This window comes from Aethalodelphis obliquidens, unplaced genomic scaffold (assembly GCF_003676395.1).
Source record: "Aethalodelphis obliquidens isolate GAN/ISIS:26980383/991018 unplaced genomic scaffold, ASM367639v1 scaffold20, whole genome shotgun sequence".
NCBI lineage: Eukaryota > Metazoa > Chordata > Mammalia > Artiodactyla > Delphinidae > Aethalodelphis > Aethalodelphis obliquidens.
In genome coordinates, this window is record NW_020837964.1 from 13,041,149 (window position 1) to 13,059,895 (window position 18,747).

Consider the following 18,747-nt stretch of genomic DNA (forward strand, 5'->3'; position numbering starts at 1 on the left):
AAAACCCATTGGATGTATGGAGTACATTTGTATGGAATGTGGCTTATCTCTATACTTTCTAGGGAATCTTATCATTAGAGCTCATATCCTCATAGTGGTCTTGTGAGAGCAGTAGATGGATATAATTTGTTTCTTCCAGAAGTTAAGGAAATTGCCCAGAATTGCTCAACCACTCTTGACAAGATAGAGTCTTTCAATTCTGTTGGTGCTTGATTCCTAGTACAGCGCTGAGAGTATCACGGTGCTGAGAGGCCCAGCAACTTCCCCCATCTACACAGGTACCTCGCTGAGTGGATGGTGCATGGCTATCCCTCAGAAAGTGTCTGGGAACTGGACCTGAAGCGTTTTGGAGCCCTCCAGAGCAGCCGAACCTTCCTGCGCCACCGTGTCATGGAAGTCATGCGTAAGTGAAGCTTTATCCCCGTTGCCCATCGTTGCAGGCATCTGACTGGTTCTGTCATCCAGAGGGGCAGATTCTTCCTTGGTTCTTTAGTAATTGCTTCAAGTTGGGCGTCTGAGTTTGCCTGTTTCAGGCCTGTGTTGGGGGCATTATGCCCACATGACATTTATGGAACATTTTCTTTAGTGTATTGTATCTTAGTTACCTCGGGGACCAGGAAAGTGGACTAGGACGTACAGGTGGTGATTCCTGTCAGACTCCTGGCAGCAGCTTCTTGAACATTCCCAGCATTGCCTCCTTTCCACTTTGCTGTGTCAGAATGAATGCTCTCACTCCCCACTTGGTCTTTGAGATCATGGTTTGCTTTCCAAGGCAGAGAATTTGCCAAGTTAGTCTCAAAGCTTCAGGTTCCTTTGAGTGACTCTCGTCATTAACCCATCCTATGCTAGCAAGATAGGAAACCATTTCTCATGTAAATACCAAACATACATTCCTGCTCTTTCTCCTTGTTTTTGCTTCTCTCTGACTTTGAAGGACGCTTTTAACTTGTTACTACTTTGTCTTGGCTTTATTTTCCAGTGTGCCCTTTAGAGAGAGCTTTTGAATCAGGAATTGAACCAAATCAGATTGTAATTTCATTTTTGTATACTGAGGAACTGTTTTCAGACTTGACCAAATATATCTGTTTGGGGAATAGTTATCCTCAGGACTAAGATTCTGCACTGGCTGTGACCAGCATTCTTGTTTAAGGACGGACTGCTGGTTTAGTAGCTGGAGGTTCCATTAGCAATGAGGCCTTTGGATGACCTGTCACACCTTTGTGCTCACTTTTGGTCTGGGGCAGAGAATTCACATCCATGGGAGTTAAAGGACCTGGAAGCAGTATGTGTAACTGCTAAGGTTATTTAGTGACTATTTTGGTTACAGTGTTGAACTGTTAAGAGTCTAGGTTTCTACATCCATCGTTACTTTGGAAGCTGTGCAAACTGTAAATGAGCTGGAGCTTCTTGATGATGCAGTGCTTTTGGTGGCCGCCTCTGATTCTCATGAGTTGGAAGTCGCAGGCATGATAGAAAACGGGGAAAGGGAAAGTAGAACCTAAAGCCCAGAGGAGACTGTCACAGTATAGGGACGCCAGCTTTGTTTCCTTCTCTGTGATCTCCCAGTCTCCCCCCACGCTGACGTACCTCTTGTTTGGCCTGGTGTGAAGTCCGGTCTTCTCTCTGCAAGAGACTAGAGACCACACTCTTTCTGGGTATTTTACTTATTCACTGTTGCAGATTGGACATTAGGAGAAATGAATTCTGACCCTCCCTTTGTTATGTAAATAATGTCACTGGGACAATACTTTGCAACCTGTCAGATTTCAGAACCACCAAATCAAGGTATGCTGTGTGCCCTTTTGCTTCAGAAATGGCTAAATATTAGGAAAAGTGTGTAACAGGTCTGAGACTCCAACAACACAGGCACTGGAAAGAAACAGGTGCCAGTTTTTCACACTTTGTAACCACCTGTGTCCCGTGTAGACATAACCTTCATCTCTGCTGGGAGCTTAACAAGGTTTAGAACTCTGACCTTTCTGCCATTGTTTCTACCTACTAATTTGGAACAGTAATTATAAACAAAGATCTAGAGTTGTTATGTGACTCACAGCTATATAAGTCTGTGGAGGGGTGTTACCAGCTCTTGCAATGTGATCCTTTCTTCTGGAACATTCGTGTCACACTGGGTACTGTTTGGCAAATTAGGCTACAGCAGCCTGAAAGCATGCTTTTTTGAATAGGAGCAACTCCAGAGGCCCATGGATATTGGTGCTCAGCTCTGTGCCTTGGGCTTTCATAGACTGCTCTTCTCTCTCCTAGCTCTGCTGTACGATCTGAAGGTTCCCCGCTGGGACTTCCAGACAGGAAGGCAGTTACGCACATCTCCTCTGTATGACCGGCTGGATGCACAAGGAGCCAGGTGGATGGAGAAACATGGATTTGAGAGGCCAAAGTACTTTGTGCCACCAGACAAGGGTAAGAAGGCACGTTCTCATTTTTGTTTTTTGGGGTTTTTTTGTCTTAAGAATAGTAAACCTTGTTTTTAAATGTGCATAGCTAGTTTGTCTTCCTAGGAGAATAAATAATAAAAACCTACTATACTCTACTGATCTATCAAGGAGACTCACCAGTACAAGTCCCCTCCTTTTCTGTCTTCCTTTGGTTTTCTCTGTCCTGTAGACCTGTTGGCCTTGGAGCAGAGCAAGACTTTTTACAAGCCAGACTGGTTTGAGATTGTGGAGTCCGAAGTCAAGTGCTGTAAGGAGGCCGTGTGTGTCATTGACATGTCCTCTTTCACAAAGTTTGAAATAACAGTAAGTATTTGGGAACCAAAAGAACAGATTTGGAAACTTGCATATTTATTGAATGCCTCGTTTTTCATCTGTCACTTCAAAGCAGACTAAGAACTCTGATATATTTTAGTGTTTCACCTGTATTATAACATTTTCTGGAATTTTTAGCGCTTTGTTTCTGGTTCTTTATCTGCTTGCAGAGGCTCATTTGACACTAGAATCAATAGCTAGCTTTCTCTGGAGCTCGTTGCAGTGGAGCAAATCTGCAAATACTGTTGCACGAGTACCAGCTAATTGAATTTTCTCCGCAAGTGACTTTGCTTGTCAGGCCGCATTACCGGCCAGAGGTTCTCATGTTTGTTCTGTCTGCTTCGTTCCCTAACCCTACAGTCCACCGGGGATCAGGCATTAGAAATTCTCCAATACCTCTTCTCCAATGACCTTGACGTGCCCGTGGGTCACATCGTGCATACTGGCATGCTCAACGAGGGCGGAGGGTACGAAAATGACTGCAGCATAGCACGGCTGAGCAAGCGCAGGTGAGCCGGCTGCCACTCTGCTCCCTCCGCCTAACGGCTGTGGCGGAGCCGAGCGCTCAGCTCACCTCTCCAGGAAACTGTAATAACACTGAGGACAATAAAACATTTCAAAGTCATGGCCAGTTCATTAGCAGCCCAGCACACACACAAAAAGCACCAGGAGGAAAAAAAAAAAAAAAGAAACCCACCAGATAATGTAAAACTTGGTGTGGAAAAATTACTCTATTTAGGAAAAATGCCTTATCTTATGTTAGTAGGTCTGTATAATTTCTTGGCACTAGCAGAAAGCCAGAATCTTCTGTTTTGTCATTATGTGGTATATCCTAGAAGTATGTGCAGTTGGCCTTCCCTAAAAGCTAAGAGATCATTCACCCGTGTTCTGTTCGTTGCTTTGAAACTAGCTGAGAACTTACTGCTTCCTGATCATTCTCCTGCCCGGTTTTGATTACTTTTGGGTCTCACTTTCAGTTTCTTCATGATTTCTCCAACCGACCAACAGGTCCACTGTTGGGCCTGGCTTAAGAAATACATGCCAGAAGACAGCAACCTGATTCTGGAGGATGTCACCTGGAAATACACTGGTAAGGGGGCCCTCTGCAGTCAGCTGAGCAAGGAAAAGCCAGCTGACCGAAGTTGATCCAGATCTGTCTTCTCCATTTGCCTTCTCTATATCTGATATTCAAAAATGAGTGTCAGAATTAGAATCTTGGAAGAGGCTCCTGGTCATAGAAAATTGATCTCTAATGCTTCCCCGTGTTTTTATAAGTGAAGTGTGAATGAGTTAGTGCTTCAGTTTCTTTGTGTTTTATTTACTGCTGTGTCCCCTACAGCCAGCATATCAGAGTGCAAATATTTGTTGAATGAATGAGTGACTCATTATTAAAGTATTTTTATATTTATTACCTAAGTATTATTTTCTTCAAAATTTCCCCTTAGTTTTTATTTTTTCTTTAATGAGTAAATACTTTTTAAGGATAGATAACTTAATTTCCTTATTATCTCTTCCTCAGCAGTCTTCTCAGGGAGCAACCCCTCCTCTTCTGCCACCTGATTCCAGCTTTAACCCCTCCCTACCCTCAATGGACCCCTGCCCCTCGCCTCCACCAGGCCCTCATCCTCAGTTCATCATGGTAGCAAATATGATTACTTTCTCGCTACCAGATTAGAAAACTATAGAAGCTTATTGAAGCAAGCCTATTTTCTAGTCCATTTAAGGGTATTTGATGTGTAATTAGCTTAGGTGCTGTCGTAAATGTGACAGAATCCAGGCTGGGTGGGCAGCTCTCCTCAGGGCTCTCCTGGTACTGATTTGGGTTTGGGGCTTTTTCCATCATGTAGCCACACTGGGAAGAGGAGGGGAATGGGAATTGTTTTTGTTTTGTCTTGTTTTAAAATATTTATTTATTTATTTGGCTGTGCCGGGTCTTAGTTGAGGCATGCAGGATTTTCATTGCGGCACGTGGGATCTTTAGTTGCGGCATGTGGACTTCTTGGTTGCGGCATCTGGGATCTAGTTCTCTGACCAGGGATCGAACCCGGGCCCCCTGCATTGGGAGCATGGAGCCTTAGCCACTGGACTATCAGGGAAGTCCCAGGGAACAGGAATTGTGCAGGGGGTGGTTTGGCCAGCCCTGGGAGTGGGCTCCTATCCCCTGGCCTCATGATCCCAGTCTAGTTGCAAAGGAGGCTGTGGAGTTTTGTCTTCCTTTGTTCAGGAAGAGGCAACACACTAGCCAGGCTGTCAGATGCCAGGAGTCAGTAGCAGCACTAAGCAGCCCTGTCAGGAGAAGTGTATTTGCCAGAATCAAGGTCCACCCTAGGATTGCCTAAGCAAATGGACATTTTCATGGTCTTGCCACCCACAACTGGCCATAGGTGAGCAAGTCAGAGCAGACCTTTCCCATTGGTTCAGCTATTCACCTGGAGCGGCCAGACATCTCTTGTTCTTTTCCGTTTAGCCCTCAATCTGATTGGTCCTCGAGCTGTGGATGTGCTGTCTGAGTTGTCCTATGCCCCTATGACTCCAGACCATTTCCCAAGTCTGTTTTGCAAGGTGGGTACTAGTAAAGTTGTAGTTTTTAAATAAGCAGGGAATATTTCTTTTATAGAGATGGCAATTACATGTTCTCACTATGGTGTCAATACCCACAAAGCATGTTCTGACTTTTATTAAGCAAACAGAATGACTGAGTAAATCCATTTCTTTATTTTTCAGTCTTCATGTTCTTCTTGTTTAATAAACATTGATATCTTTGAAGACCTAATTTCTCTGAATATCAGTTCTATATATTTATTGATTTCTGTAGAGGTGGATTAAATTTTTAAGTTATAGTATTATGATGCGGATGCCAAAAAATGCCAGTCAAGGTCAGGTCCCTTCTCTCCATGCAGTGCTTCCTCTTTTCCATACACAAAGTAACTTCTGTGTATGTGGCACCTTCAGGTAAGAAATGGTTTAGGTGAATCCCTAAGCAACTTACTTAATTTTCTTTCTTTCTTATAAATTTTCTTTCTTATACTTGGCAACTAGAGCTGAGTGAAACAAATTGTAACTGAATAAAAGGAATGATAACTGAACACACCCTCTGGGAAGTGGTTGATTAGAGAGGTCCAGACAGACATGTTTTGGCAGCCTGTAACAAGCAGCTTCGGGACCGTTACTGATGGGATGCTCTTTGAAGTTCAAACCGAAGTTAGGATCCACCTCTTAAGTGATTTTACAGCTCTCCTTTTTCTCCATGGCACAGTTAAAGCAACAGGAAACTCTGTTAGCTGGCAGCAGACCCTGTCACAGTACATTCTTTGCTCCTTGAAGAAGTAACCCACATGCGTGCGCCTACAGCGTACTGTGCTGCAATGCCTGCTCCTCATGGAAACAGTCTGCTTTAGGGCCGTCTGGGGCTTACCACTTCCCATTGCAGGAACGGTGATTGAGTCAGGGGCCCCTTTTGGGTAACTGAGCTGCTGGAAACACGTTTTGAACATGAGAAGCCCAGTCTCTTCCCCCAGGGTAGCAGGTGAACGGTGTTCTTTGGTCATCCGGCATCATCTTCTGTGGGGCAGGTACCCAGGACTTGTCTGCCAGGTCCGCCAGAGAACACATTTGCCTGGTCTTCATTCCCGGCGTCTCTGACTAAAACAAATCTTTAGCACGACTTTGTAAAAAGAAGTATTTCATGCTTTTCAAAGACTTTGCCTCCACTTCCCTCCACTGGCTTGGCTGGCACTCCTGAACTGGGGCTGTTCATGAGAAGAGCATTGGAAAGGCTGTGCTCTGTTCCTAATGACCCCAATGCCTGGAAACAGACTGTCTTGAGGAAGAAATTTTCATTCACATGTATCTCCATTAGGGTCCAACACAGGGTACAGAGCTAATGAGAGGGGTTGCCTCAGGCATTCATTCCTCTAACCAACATGGAGGGGCCCACTTCCCCTAACGAGTTTCCACGATGACCTTCTCCCTTTGTTTCCACAGGAGATGAGTGTGGGCTACGCAAATGGGATCCGGGTGATGAGCATGACTCACACGGGAGAGCCAGGATTCATGCTTTACATTCCTATAGAGGTGAGAACCACGAGAGGGTGGGTGCTGGCAGGGTTAGAGCGCCATGTCTGACCGGGCCTTGGTCACTGAGGTAGGCTGCATTAAAGAGATTTTAACGTTTTTAGCTAAGTTATGTACTTTTTTTGTGTAGGTAATATATTTACATGGTCTAAAACTAAAAACCTCTAAAAAGTATTCAGTGCCACCCGACCAGTTCCCACCAGCCACCACCAGTGATGTAATTGTTAGTTTATATCATGTCAGATATTTTTGTGCATATGGAAGCAAGTTCAAAGACGTATACATAACCCTCTTTTTTAGAAACACAAATGGAGGCTTACTGCTGTTCTTCATCTTGATTTTTTTTACTTAGCAATTTAGAGATTTTTCCCTGCCAGTACCTAAAGAGAAAGAGCTTCCTTTTTCTTTTTTCTTTATTTTTTAATGAAAACGATATAGTATGCCATTATATAGTTGAATCGTAATTTATTTAACCAGTCTGGTACTAATAGACATTTATAGGGTTTCTAGTCCTTTGCTGTTATAAAAACTTCTGCAGTGTACAAGAGTGTCTTTTTCTTTATTGCTTGTACCAGCACACAGAGTTGTCAGACTTTGGGCTGATGGGTGCAGTTCCATGCAAGAGATCAAGCTACTTGTCAAAACCCATCTCACTCCGAGTAAAAGCCCATCTGCAGGGCGCACACAGCTCTGCCGACCTTCCTCCACACTGCTGCTCCTCATCTCACCTTGTCTTCTTGCCTCTCCTTGCTGGACATGTTTCTGCCTCAGGGCCTTTCCACTTGCCCTTCCCCTTTCTTTGGCATATCCCTCCCCCCTGTAGAGCCTCCCAAGCTCACAGCCACACATGCTTCAGGTCTTATTCACACCTCACCTTTTTTTCTATTAAAAAAAAAAAAAAACATTTTGGCCACGCTGCATGGCCTGTGGGATCCTAGTTCCCCAACCAGGGATTGAACCCACGTCCCCTGCAGTGGAAGCACGGAGTCTTAACCACTGGACCACCAGGGAGGTCCCCACACCTCCCCCCTTTTTTTTTTTTTTTTTTTTTAGTTTATTATTTTTGGTTGCGTTGGGTCTTCATTGCTGCCCGCGGGCTTTCTCTGGTTTCGGCGAGCGGGGGGCTACTCTTCATTGTGGTGAGCGGGCTTCTCATTGTGGTGGCTTCTCTTGTTGCAGAGCACGGGCTCTAGGCGTGCAGGCTTCAGTAGTTGTGGCTCACGGGTTCTAGAGTGACAGGCTCTAGAGTGCAGGCTTAGTAGTTGTGGTGCACGGGCTTAGTTGCTCCACAGCATGTGGGATCTTCCTGGACCAGGGCTCGAACCCATGTCCCCTGCATTGGCAGGAGGATTCTTAACCACTGCGCCACCAGGGAAGTCCCACCTCACCTTCTTGAAGAGACCATTTAAAGTTGCAGTCTCTGGCCCCCTCCTCCCTAGCCTCCTTCCCTGTTTTATTTTTCTCAAGAGTGCTTACCACTGTCTCATAGAATGTATATTTTCTTTATCTCGTTCATCACATTACCCGTTTAAATGTAGGTTTGCTAAAGGCAGGGATATTTGTTTAACTTCTGTATCCCCAGCAGTTAGAGAAATACTTGGCACATAGTAAATGCTTAATAAATGTTGCATGAATGAATGTCCTGGCAGTATCTTTTGTCCATTTTTGTATTGAATTATTGGTCTTTTCCCCCAATTTCTAGGCATTCTCTGAATCAGCCAGCCAGTCCTTACTATTAAGTTGTAAAATTTTTTCCAGTTTATCATTTGTCTTGATTTGTTTTTTTTGCCACATAGAAGGGTTTTTTTTGGGGGGGGGGGGTTGTTATATATGTATTTTTTGGCTGTGTTGGGTCTTTGTTGCTGGGCGCAGGCTTTCTCTATTTGTGGTGAGCGGGGGCTACTCTTCATTGCAGTGCGTGGGCTTCTCATTGTGGTGGCTTCTCTTGTTGTGGAGCACGGGCTCTAGGCACGTAGGCTTCAGTAATTGTGGCATGTGGGCTCAGTAGTTGTGGCTCGCGGGCTCTAGAGCATAGGCTCAGTAGTTGTGGCACACGGTCTTAGTTGCTCTGTGGCATGTGGGATCTTCCCGGACCAGGGATGGAACCCATGTCCCCTGGCAGGTGAATTCTTAACCACTCTGCCACCAGGGAAGTCCCAGAAGGGTTTTCTAAATTTTACTTTTTATTATGGAAATGTTTCATATGTTGCAAAAAATTTTTTTTGTAGGTGAATTGATGAATCTTTTGTGGCTTCTAGAGTTTAATACATAGAAGGGGCTTCCCCACTCCAGAGTTAAAAAATTTTTCCACTTCTGGTGCTTTTATAGTTTGTGTTGTTGCTATTTATGGGTTTGTGTGTTTTGTTTTTTCATATTTAAATGCTCCAACCTTTTACACTGTCTCTTGGTACGTTATGAGCTATGGATCAAACTGTTTTTTCTAACATGGATGACCAGTTGATATGAGATTCTACCTTTATCACATACTAAGTTTCTATATATATTTAGATTTATTTCTGGACTTTTATTCTATTTGTGTATCCAGTATCACATTGTTTTAATTACTGAGTCTTTATTGTATATTTTAATACTTGGTAATGCTTATCCTCCCTCATAGCTTGGAAAACTCTGGAAAAGACGAATTCCTGTTTCCTTATTTTCCCTTATAAACTTTTTTTTTAACATCTTTATTGGAGTATAATTGCTTTACAATGGTGTGTTAGTTTCTGCTTTATAACAAAGTGAATCAGTTATACATATACATATGTTCCCGTATCTCCTCCCTCTTGCGTCTTCCTCCCTCCCACCCTCCCTGTCCCACCCGTCTAGGTGGTCACAAAGCACCGAGCTGATCTCCTTATAAACTTCTATAATCATCTAGTTAAAACAAAAACACCCTGAGTTGTTGGACTGTTACGTTTGTAAATTAGGAAGAATTGACATTTTTATATGTGTTGAATCTTACAATCAAAATATACCTTTCTTTATGCGGGGTTTTTTTTTTTTGGTGACCTTCAGAGGCATTTTGAAGTTTTCTTCATGTAGATGGTATACATTTCTTAAATTTATATGAATATTTTGGTGGTGTTGCTGTTGTGAATGGGAAGGGTGTCTTTATTCTGGTGTCTTCTGATTTATGAAAGGTTTTTTCCCTGTATATTAATGCTTTAACCTGTTTCCCTCCTAAACTATCTTACTGTTTATAGCTGTTTTTTAGTTGATTTCTGGAATTTCCAGGGTTTCCATACACAAACAATAATAGTTTTTGTTTCTTAACAATTTTTATTCCTGCATTTTCTTTCCCTTGTCCAGTTGTGACAAGTAGCAGTAATCTTCAACCTCGTCATGTTCTTGACATAGTCATACTACTCATGGTGTTAGGTTTCCTTTTAATTATTAAATGAAGCACGGATTTACCAGCCCATGAAATTTTATCTGCTTTTCCACACTCAAGAGTATTATAACAATATTAAGGTGAAGGGATTATTCATGGTTTGAGAAGAGTTAGTATGCATGTAGCTGATATGTTTTGCCTGTACTGAAGTGCCATATGGTCATTCAGGTGTTACCACCTGCTCCTGGGTCATTAATCAGCCAAGCCCATCAGGAGGGAGAAGCCCTGTTTTCTACCCAATTTTCGTGAGCTGGTCCCATTTTTATGGTTTTCTGTGAGTCCAAGAGGTAATCTGTGCACTGCTTGGGTTCTTTTCAAGCTGGCTTTTGTCAAGAAGCTTATACTTGTCTCTGAGGAGCTGCCTTCCAAAGCATGGTGGCAGATAGCAGATTAGTTTGTTCACACTCAATCCCTGGCATCTGGTGAGAAAATGAGTAAGTAGTGGGGACCCACTTTTCACTTTGCTCTTCTCTAGCCCAAGACTACTCACCTGCTTTAAACCTTTGTCTTCTTAATTCAAGTACGGAGCATTCAGCTTGAGACACTGAACCCGCCCGAGATACAGCTCATTCTTACTCTCGTTTCCCAGCCAGTCTCCAATGGTCTCCTCCACCCACCTTTGCTATTTGCAGTGTTTCACTTACACACATACCACAGGCTGTGTTGTACCCAATAGCTCAGACTCCCTTTTCCACATCTAAAGTTGCCTTGATCACAGCAGTCTGCTTACTCAGTGCCTGTTCGGCTGCAGTAGTGCAGTTTATAGAGCAACATACATTGCCAGGATAAAGAATTGCGATACCAATGAAGCAGATTTTTGTTTTTGACTTTTCCCCCGTTTTATTGAGATATAATTTACATACATCATTGTATAAGATTAAGGTGGACAGGATAATGGATTGACTTACATAGACTGTGAAATGATTACCACAGTGTTAAGTTACTAGCATCCATCATCTCATATAGACACAATAAAAAGAAAAAAATTTTTTTTTCCTTGTGATGAGAAGAACTCTCAGGATTTACTCTTAATTTTCATGTTATCACACAGCAGTGTCACCTAGTCATCATGTTGTGCATTATATCCCTAGTACTTACCTTATAACTGGAAGTTTGTACCTTTTGACCATCTTCCTCCAATCCCCAACTGTAACCACAAATTGATCTCTTGGTCTGAGTTTAGTTGCTATTTTGGTTTATTGTTGTTTAATAGTTGTTTTTTTTTTTAAGATTCCACATATAAGTGAGGTTATACAGTATCTGTCTTCCTCATTCCTCTGTCTTGTTTTCTGTTTTACTTTTACAGTTTTTAAAGTAAACAGTGTAGTTTGTTGTTGGGCTTTAGACTTAACAGAGTATTTGAGTATTTGCTTTCAATTTGGAAAACTTTTGTTCATTTAAGTTATGTGATACTTAAACGTGTCTGGAACCAAGAACAAAACAACATGAGAGACTGGATATTGTGGGACACGGGTAGGAGAGCTCTGATTTTTGGGGTCCTCTGTGACTCACTCTAGGTCTCTTAAGATACGCCATAATCAGTGTGACAAATCAGAGTTGTGCGTGCATGTCTAGAGTTACGTGTAACACCAGTTTCACAGCATAGGCCATTGCATAAGGGAAGGACCAAGTTCAGGGAACTGGCGCAAAAAAACAAAGCCAAAGCCAGTGGAGGATGCATGGCTGTTGGAGAGGCAGTTACGAGACTGGTCGTTTACTGAGTGGTAAGAGAGCTTCTGTGAGTTATTATTTAATAAGTGCTATATACTGAGATCCTAGACATTTTAGAGAAGTAAAAAGATACAGGTGCTGCTTTCGTGGAGCTTAAGCCTGGGCTGCAGCACTTTGGTTCCTGAGGATTGTAGACAACCTTCTCCCTTGTCCAGGTAACAGTGTCAGCTGTCAGGCACTGCCAGACAGATTCCGTGTTTAATTCTGAAGGTCTGCTGGTTACTGACCTTTTGTCTCTCCCTCTAGTACGCCCTGCACGTATACAACGAAGTGATGAGTGTTGGACAGAAATATGGAATCCGGAATGCTGGGTATTATGCTCTTCGTAGTCTCCGAATTGAAAAGTTTTTTGCCTTCTGGGGTCAGGATTTAAACACCCTCACCACACCCCTGGAATGCGGACGAGAGTCTCGGGTGAAGTTAGACAAGGTATTGTACCTGTGCACACTCCACTCTGCCCTCAGCTTCCTGGGCAGGGAGCCTGCATGAGAACAGGAAGAGCTGAGCTGGGAGCAAAAAAGTGTATAGGTGTTGAGACCTCCAAATGTATCTATGGGATAAAACACTTAATATGGAAACATCATAAATAGACAACACTTGTTTGGGGCACTTTAGACTGAGTGCTTTCTGGGCAGTTTTTCTGAGTTGATTGTGGTAATTCATTAATATGCCACATGTACAAATGAGTCACTTTACATTCAACTGCCTAATTTATTCGTAATCACCATTCAAGAGGATGAAAAGGCTCTTTCCCACCTCTGAGCCCACCCAGTCCCACTGCCAGCTTGACCAGAAGCAGCAGTGTCCTGCCTCTCCTTGTAGAGAGCTTCCGTGCAGTGCAAACAGATGAGTAATTTCCCCTCACCACGTTCTTAACCTTGGTGGTTGGATACTGTATACTTGGTATATTGCACCTTGCCTTTTTCACTTAAAATATCTTAACAGTCATTCCATATCAGTATAGTAGATCTCTGATGTTCTTTTTGAGCAATTAGGTAAGTATTTTTCTCTGATATAAAAGTAAACAATACTCGATTTGGAAAATAGGGAAAAACAAAGAATATTTTTTCAGCGACACGCATTAAGAGTTTATTTTATCCTGCTCTTTTTTGGACATATGCATATGTAAATATTTATGCATAGAATACGGATATATATGCATGGACTGCTGGTTGAGATTATATAAAAACATTGTTTTTCTACAATAATTCTAGCAAGCATTTTCAAGTGTTGATTTTTCTTCCTATTTTTGTTCTGTGTGGTCTTGTGATTGAAATGTGTTTATAAAATAGAGAGTGATGCTTACCTGTGTTGTTACAAGAATTCTCTGCAGGTGTCTTTCATACTGTGCATGCAGTTTTCCGCATGGGGGAAGCACACGTTCTCCAGAGCTTGCAGGGGTGTGGTGGGGAGTGGGCAGCCCACTGCAGTGACACCGGGTCCCAAGCAGTGATGCTGTCTCTGTGCTCTTTCCTAGGGGATGGATTTCATTGGGCGAGATGCCCTGCTGCAGCAGAAGCAGAACGGGGTGTACAAACGCTTCACTATGTTCATCCTGGACGACCACGACACAGACCTGGACCTCTGGCCTTGGTGGGGGGAGCCCATTTACCGAAACGGGCAGTACGTGGGCAAGACCACCAGCAGCGCATATGGTTACACCCTGGAGCGCCACGTGTGCCTGGGCTTCGTGCACAATTTTTCCGAGGACACCGGAGAAGAGCAGGTGGTGACAGCAGACTTCATCAACCGGGGAGAATATGAGATTGACATCGCAGGACACCGGTTCCAGGCCAAGGCCAAGCTCTACCCGGTCACCTCCCTCTTCACCCATAAGCGCCGAAAGGATGATGTGGAGCTCAGTGACTTGCACGGGAAGTAATGCCAGGCAGTCCCGCCACCTTCCCACCTTCTAGTCATCTTAGGAGCTCCTCTTCCTGATCCCATCCCTCTTCTTGATTTAACCTTTGCCTCCCACCTCTTTATCTCCTTGATATAATTTTTTTTTCCCTTGATATAATTTTAAGCGTTTAAAACTTTTCCTTTGCACCCTCTCTTGTCCCTCCATCTTCTCCTCCCTCCTTCTGCAGTTTCCCATCTCCTGATACTCACTCTGGGCTGGTCATCCCTCCCCCCATCTCAGGTTCCTGTGGGGACAGGAAGGCAGAACAGAGGCAGACTCCACTTGTGGAAGTGGGTTACAGTGACAGCCTCACTTAATGCTGGGTCTTGAAGCAAGGGAGGCTTGTGGTGTGCAGGCCTCAGGGTAAGAGTCCCTCTCTGTGGGGCTAAATTTTCTCGAGTAACCTGTGAATTCTGGCTAGCTGCTGTCTGTGTGATACAGCCGTGTGGAATAGCTTATGCCTTTTAGCCAGGCAGGTCCTTCTCCCATCCCTTTGTGCTGTGGGTCGGCACCCTGATACCTCTAGCAGGAGGATGACCATCTACCTCGCTGATGAGAGGCATCATGTGGGCGTTACCTGGGGTTTAGCACAGATTAGTTCATCCTGGGCCTCCCTACTGACCCAGTTATCAGACTGTGACCCAGTTATCAGACTGTTGGGCTAGGGCCACCTGCCTATAATTTTCTTCATCTCTTGCTAATCTCTATTATGAGGGGGGTTGTGGTTTATTTAACCGACTAAACAAATAAGCCACAGTGTTTGAAAGGGAAAGACCATGTTGCCTTCAGTGTTGCTTTTCCTAGCTGAAAGGGTCTAACCTCAAACTAAGCTCCAGCGATGCTGAGTTTTCTATGAAACAGTGCTGCTTTTCTTTCAGCTACTCACAGTTCAGTCACCCCACCTTGATGTTCCTCTTCTCCGAGCACATGTGACTTTCAGTTCAGCCTCATGTGTCCCTTCCACAGGAGGCCCACTGGCTCAGTGCACGCTCTCTCCCTTAGGACGGGGGAGACAGGACAAGCATCCTGGCTGAGTAACTAAACCTTGTGGGCACACTGAGTTGAAGAGAGCTACTGGGACCCCAGGGTTGCTTCCCCCGCACAACAGACACAGATCCACACAGAGATGACCCACTTGGGTCCCTTGAGAGTTCCCAGTGTGGAGAGCGTATGTTACCTGAGCCCAAGGTCTGCTTTCCGTCTTCTTTTTCCAGACATCTCTCCACATTTTCTGGAATAGAAGGTAACTTGGGGTAAGAGCGCCCTGCGCACTTTTAAGCAGTGTCTCTATTTTCTAAGGGTGGAACTTGGATCGCACAGACTGTGGTATCCATCCCCACACTTAATTTCCCCTTGCAAACAAATGGCTGCTAGAGATTTTAATTAACCATAGCCTTTGTTATCTTGGTATCTTGCATGCATTAGTTCTGATAGGTCTGTAAGTGTATTAGAGACAATCCTTTCATTTTATTAGCGCAGCTGACAATTCTCAGGTGTCTGCCTGCTCTGGCCTTTCTCTGGGGTTTCTGTTTACCCACTTGATCACTGACTTTAGCGTCCACCTTCTTACGAGGTCTTCCTTGATTTAATGAGGGAGTATGTGATTAGAATTCTGTCGGGGGGCCTTGGTATTTTGGTGCAAATGTGAATTTAACTAGCTGAGAGATAACTGCTTCTAGGCAAAGAAGAGAGGTGCTGCCCAGCTGGAGAGCAGTGAACAGCAGCTGTGAAACTTGGGAGAGCAGGAAACTGGCACCGGATAATGCAGGTGTTACCAGCAGGGAGCCGACTGACCCAAGAAGATGGAAACAGATGTAGAACTAAAGGTATCCCATGCACACCACTGCAAAGTCGTCTTTATAAATGGAAAGTTATTTGGGACTGAATCCAAAAGAAAATCTAGATTTATGCATAAATCACATCTTGTCCATAAATAGGGGTCACACTTCTAAGACTGACAAGATGTTAAGATTCTGGGGGGAAATCACTTGTTTATTGAGTACCCTGAAACTTACATATTTATCTTCCAGCACTTTACAATTCATCTTTCAAGTCTCCTTTGGTTCATTCAAATATAGGCAATATGAATCTGGTAGGTTTCTCTATTTGGTCCTAAAGGGAAGGGGGTGACTCTTTCCTGCCTCAAGCATAGTTGACAATCAAAACATCTTCATTTCTGTGTCATCCCCGATGGGCACTGGGACCGCATGTGTTTGCTTTCTGTGACAACTCACCTCTCCCTGGAGGTTGCAGGGATTGTTCAAGGAGTAGCTGGACTCGTTTTAGGTGGTTGGTACTTTTTTCTTCTCTCTGAAATGATGTTATCACCACTTGTGCTGTCTTGGGAGAGGGGCTCCACAATCTTCTCAGCATATGCAATTGAAGAATCATTTTGCACCTAGAAACACAAAGTGTGTTGGCTTCAAACAGATGGAGAATCAAGGTTGCAAGTCTCCTGTGAGCCTTCTCCTCTCTTGAGATAAGCCCCTAGCTACTTGTGCCACATGTAAATCCCATGGTCATGTGACTGACATTGAAGATTTCTTGTCTGTGATAAAAGCTCTAATTCAGAAAGTTTTTAGAGCAAAAAGGGACAGACAAGACCTACCTGCTTGGATAGCACAATGTGATGTCCTTTAACTTGTGTTTTGGTCACGTAGCACTGCATGGACAGGACAAGCTCCAGGAGAGAAAACTGAACAGTTCCCACTACATTCTAGTGCTTTTCTGAGAAGTCCCTGTACGCCCAAATGCAAGAGATGCCATTTAGCACAGTGATTAACCCCAGTCTCAACTTTGGCCCCAAAGTTCCCATTTCTGCACCAAGTCACTTGTTTGATTCTCATCAGGAGGTGTGCTGTCCCTGGATTCTACCTCCTTGTACAGAGTTTTAGCTGTATCTCTTCTTTCCTAGGCTGTTGTTTCCAAGAAAGTAACTCAACGTGAAACTAACTCTTCAGCTTTCTCCTTTATCCTGCCTTTGCATGCATTTGCGACATTAACCCCTCCCCACTGCCACCATGTATGTGGCAGGAATGATAGGAGCTTCCTAAAGTGATTTTGCTTCACTGGAGGGATGACCCCTCCGCCTTGATTTCTGCCTCTGTAAAACAACTGCATTGGCTGGCTTTCAGGCATTACAAGTTCCTTTTTATATCTTTGTTGCCTCTTGGCCAGTGTAGGCAGCAAGGATCTAAGTATCTTTAGTATCTAAGATAGAGATTTGGTCAACAGTGCTCAATCCTGAAGTATAACCTACTGTGTTCATTTTCTTTCTGTACACACACCCCCCCATCCCTCACAAACTTTGATATAAGCAGCATTTTATCAACAGGAGGTAGAGAAAAGTTTCTCACGAGTAAGGAATTTTCATCTGGCACATGTCATGTGCAGGCACATGGACTCAGGAGCAGCACAGTTGAGTGGAAGAGACGGCAGATGAAATAACAGGCAGTAGCCGCGTCCTGCAGTGAGTCGTGAGGGAGCTAGGGAGCCACGTATCAGAGCTGCTCCCCACACCCACCGCCACCGCCCTCCACATTAAGGTGCTCCGTTAGTTGTAAGGCTCCTTCACTGTCATCACGGGGCTGGCATATGCAGTCCCTTACCATGACAAATACACTATTTTTCAAGAGGACTGAGTATTTTTGTATGTCTTTGCCTTCTCTTTATCCATTAAACACCAGAGTTCCTTGTGTATGATTCGTGACTTCTCTGAGCAGAACCCTTGGGGAATTACACGTTTCTTCATGGGCCATTTTTCTCATGATATTTAGATACACCTATTTTCATCCTTTGCAGACTTTCTACCTTCTCATTTTTCTGTCTCTCAAGGACAGAAATTGTAAGAAGTGGAGAGGATACTTTTAGCATCTGTTTCTATGGATCTATGCCAGGATTTCCTTTGCACACCAAGAACTGGAGCTTGGGGCACCTCTTTCCTCCAAGCCAGGTTCTAGTGCCTTACACTCCAGAGTGTCACATGGTGGGTGGAGACGAAAAAAAGTACCTTCAACAGATGGGTGTAGGGTTGAAAACTTCTGCAGCTCATTTCAGTGAAGGGTCTTCCAGCAGCACAGCTAACACTTTACTCTCTGGTCAACTCTTGGGATATAAGAAAATGCCATTGTAATTACTGTAAAGGCTACAACTCGTTCTTTGCATTTGTAAACGTGCAGTTCAACTCAGCCCTTTTCTATCCCATGTGTAGCATCAGCATGTGGTCCTGAAGACGTGCGAGGCACTTTAGTAAATGGGATGTTTCTCACGAGCCCTGGTGATGACAGGCACACAGGGTGACAGAGCATTTCTGCCCTCTGCGAATGTGGTATTAACGTTGTGCACTGTATTTCTATCAAGTCAGATTTCAATTTTATTTTATGTTACTAAGTTTGTAAATGAATAAATGGACATTTTCACTACTCTTGCTGTGTCTGCCTGAGAAATGTCCTGCATCTGTGGTAACCAGATATGTTTTTGCCATCACTAAGAATAAACGTTGTACATAAAACCATTTGTACCTGTTCCCAAAGTGTACAAGAGAATTTGAAAACAGGTAAATAAGATCCCTTCCCTCCATGCAATGGGCGGCATGGCTGTGGGGGAAAAGCCCCATTCCTCCTCCTGAAGTCCCTATCACTGTCACTGGACTTGACATCCTGCCTTACACTTGACTTAGTAGTAAGAACCTGGTACTTGACTCATCACTCAAGTATTGGGTTGGCCAAAAAGTTCATTCGGGTCTTTCTGTAAGATGTTATGTAACATGAGCCCATGTCTGTGTGGAAAACGAGCTGTGTGTGTATTTTTGCTTACAGCAGTAGAAGAGAAAAACAGAAGCAGCCAGTGATCCTTTACTATACTTAGCTTCCATCCAGAAA

General features: G+C 43.8%; 1 protein-coding gene across 11 annotated transcripts in view; it reads left to right on the top strand.

Annotated features, from left to right (window-relative positions):
- Positions 1-18,290, top strand: part of PDPR (pyruvate dehydrogenase phosphatase regulatory subunit) — a 38,452-nt gene extending 20,162 nt beyond the window's left edge. For 8 of the 11 annotated variants that reach the window (XM_027119290.1, XM_027119298.1, XM_027119296.1 and 5 more), the window contains 9 exons: positions 279-403; positions 2,263-2,418; positions 2,623-2,756; positions 3,126-3,274; positions 3,743-3,855; positions 5,233-5,327; positions 6,750-6,839; positions 12,211-12,393; positions 13,442-18,290. In XM_027119290.1, the coding sequence (XP_026975091.1) occupies positions 279-403; positions 2,263-2,418; positions 2,623-2,756; positions 3,126-3,274; positions 3,743-3,855; positions 5,233-5,327; positions 6,750-6,839; positions 12,211-12,393; positions 13,442-13,846 (1,450 nt within the window). In that variant the 3' untranslated portion in view covers positions 13,847-18,290. The remainder of the gene's footprint in view (positions 1-278; positions 404-2,262; positions 2,419-2,622; positions 2,757-3,125; positions 3,275-3,742; positions 3,856-5,232; positions 5,328-6,749; positions 6,840-12,210; positions 12,394-13,441) is intronic. The other 3 variants (XR_003435421.1, XR_003435419.1, XR_003435420.1) reach the window with 3 other exon arrangements.
- The last annotated feature ends 457 nt before the right edge of the window (positions 18,291-18,747 follow it).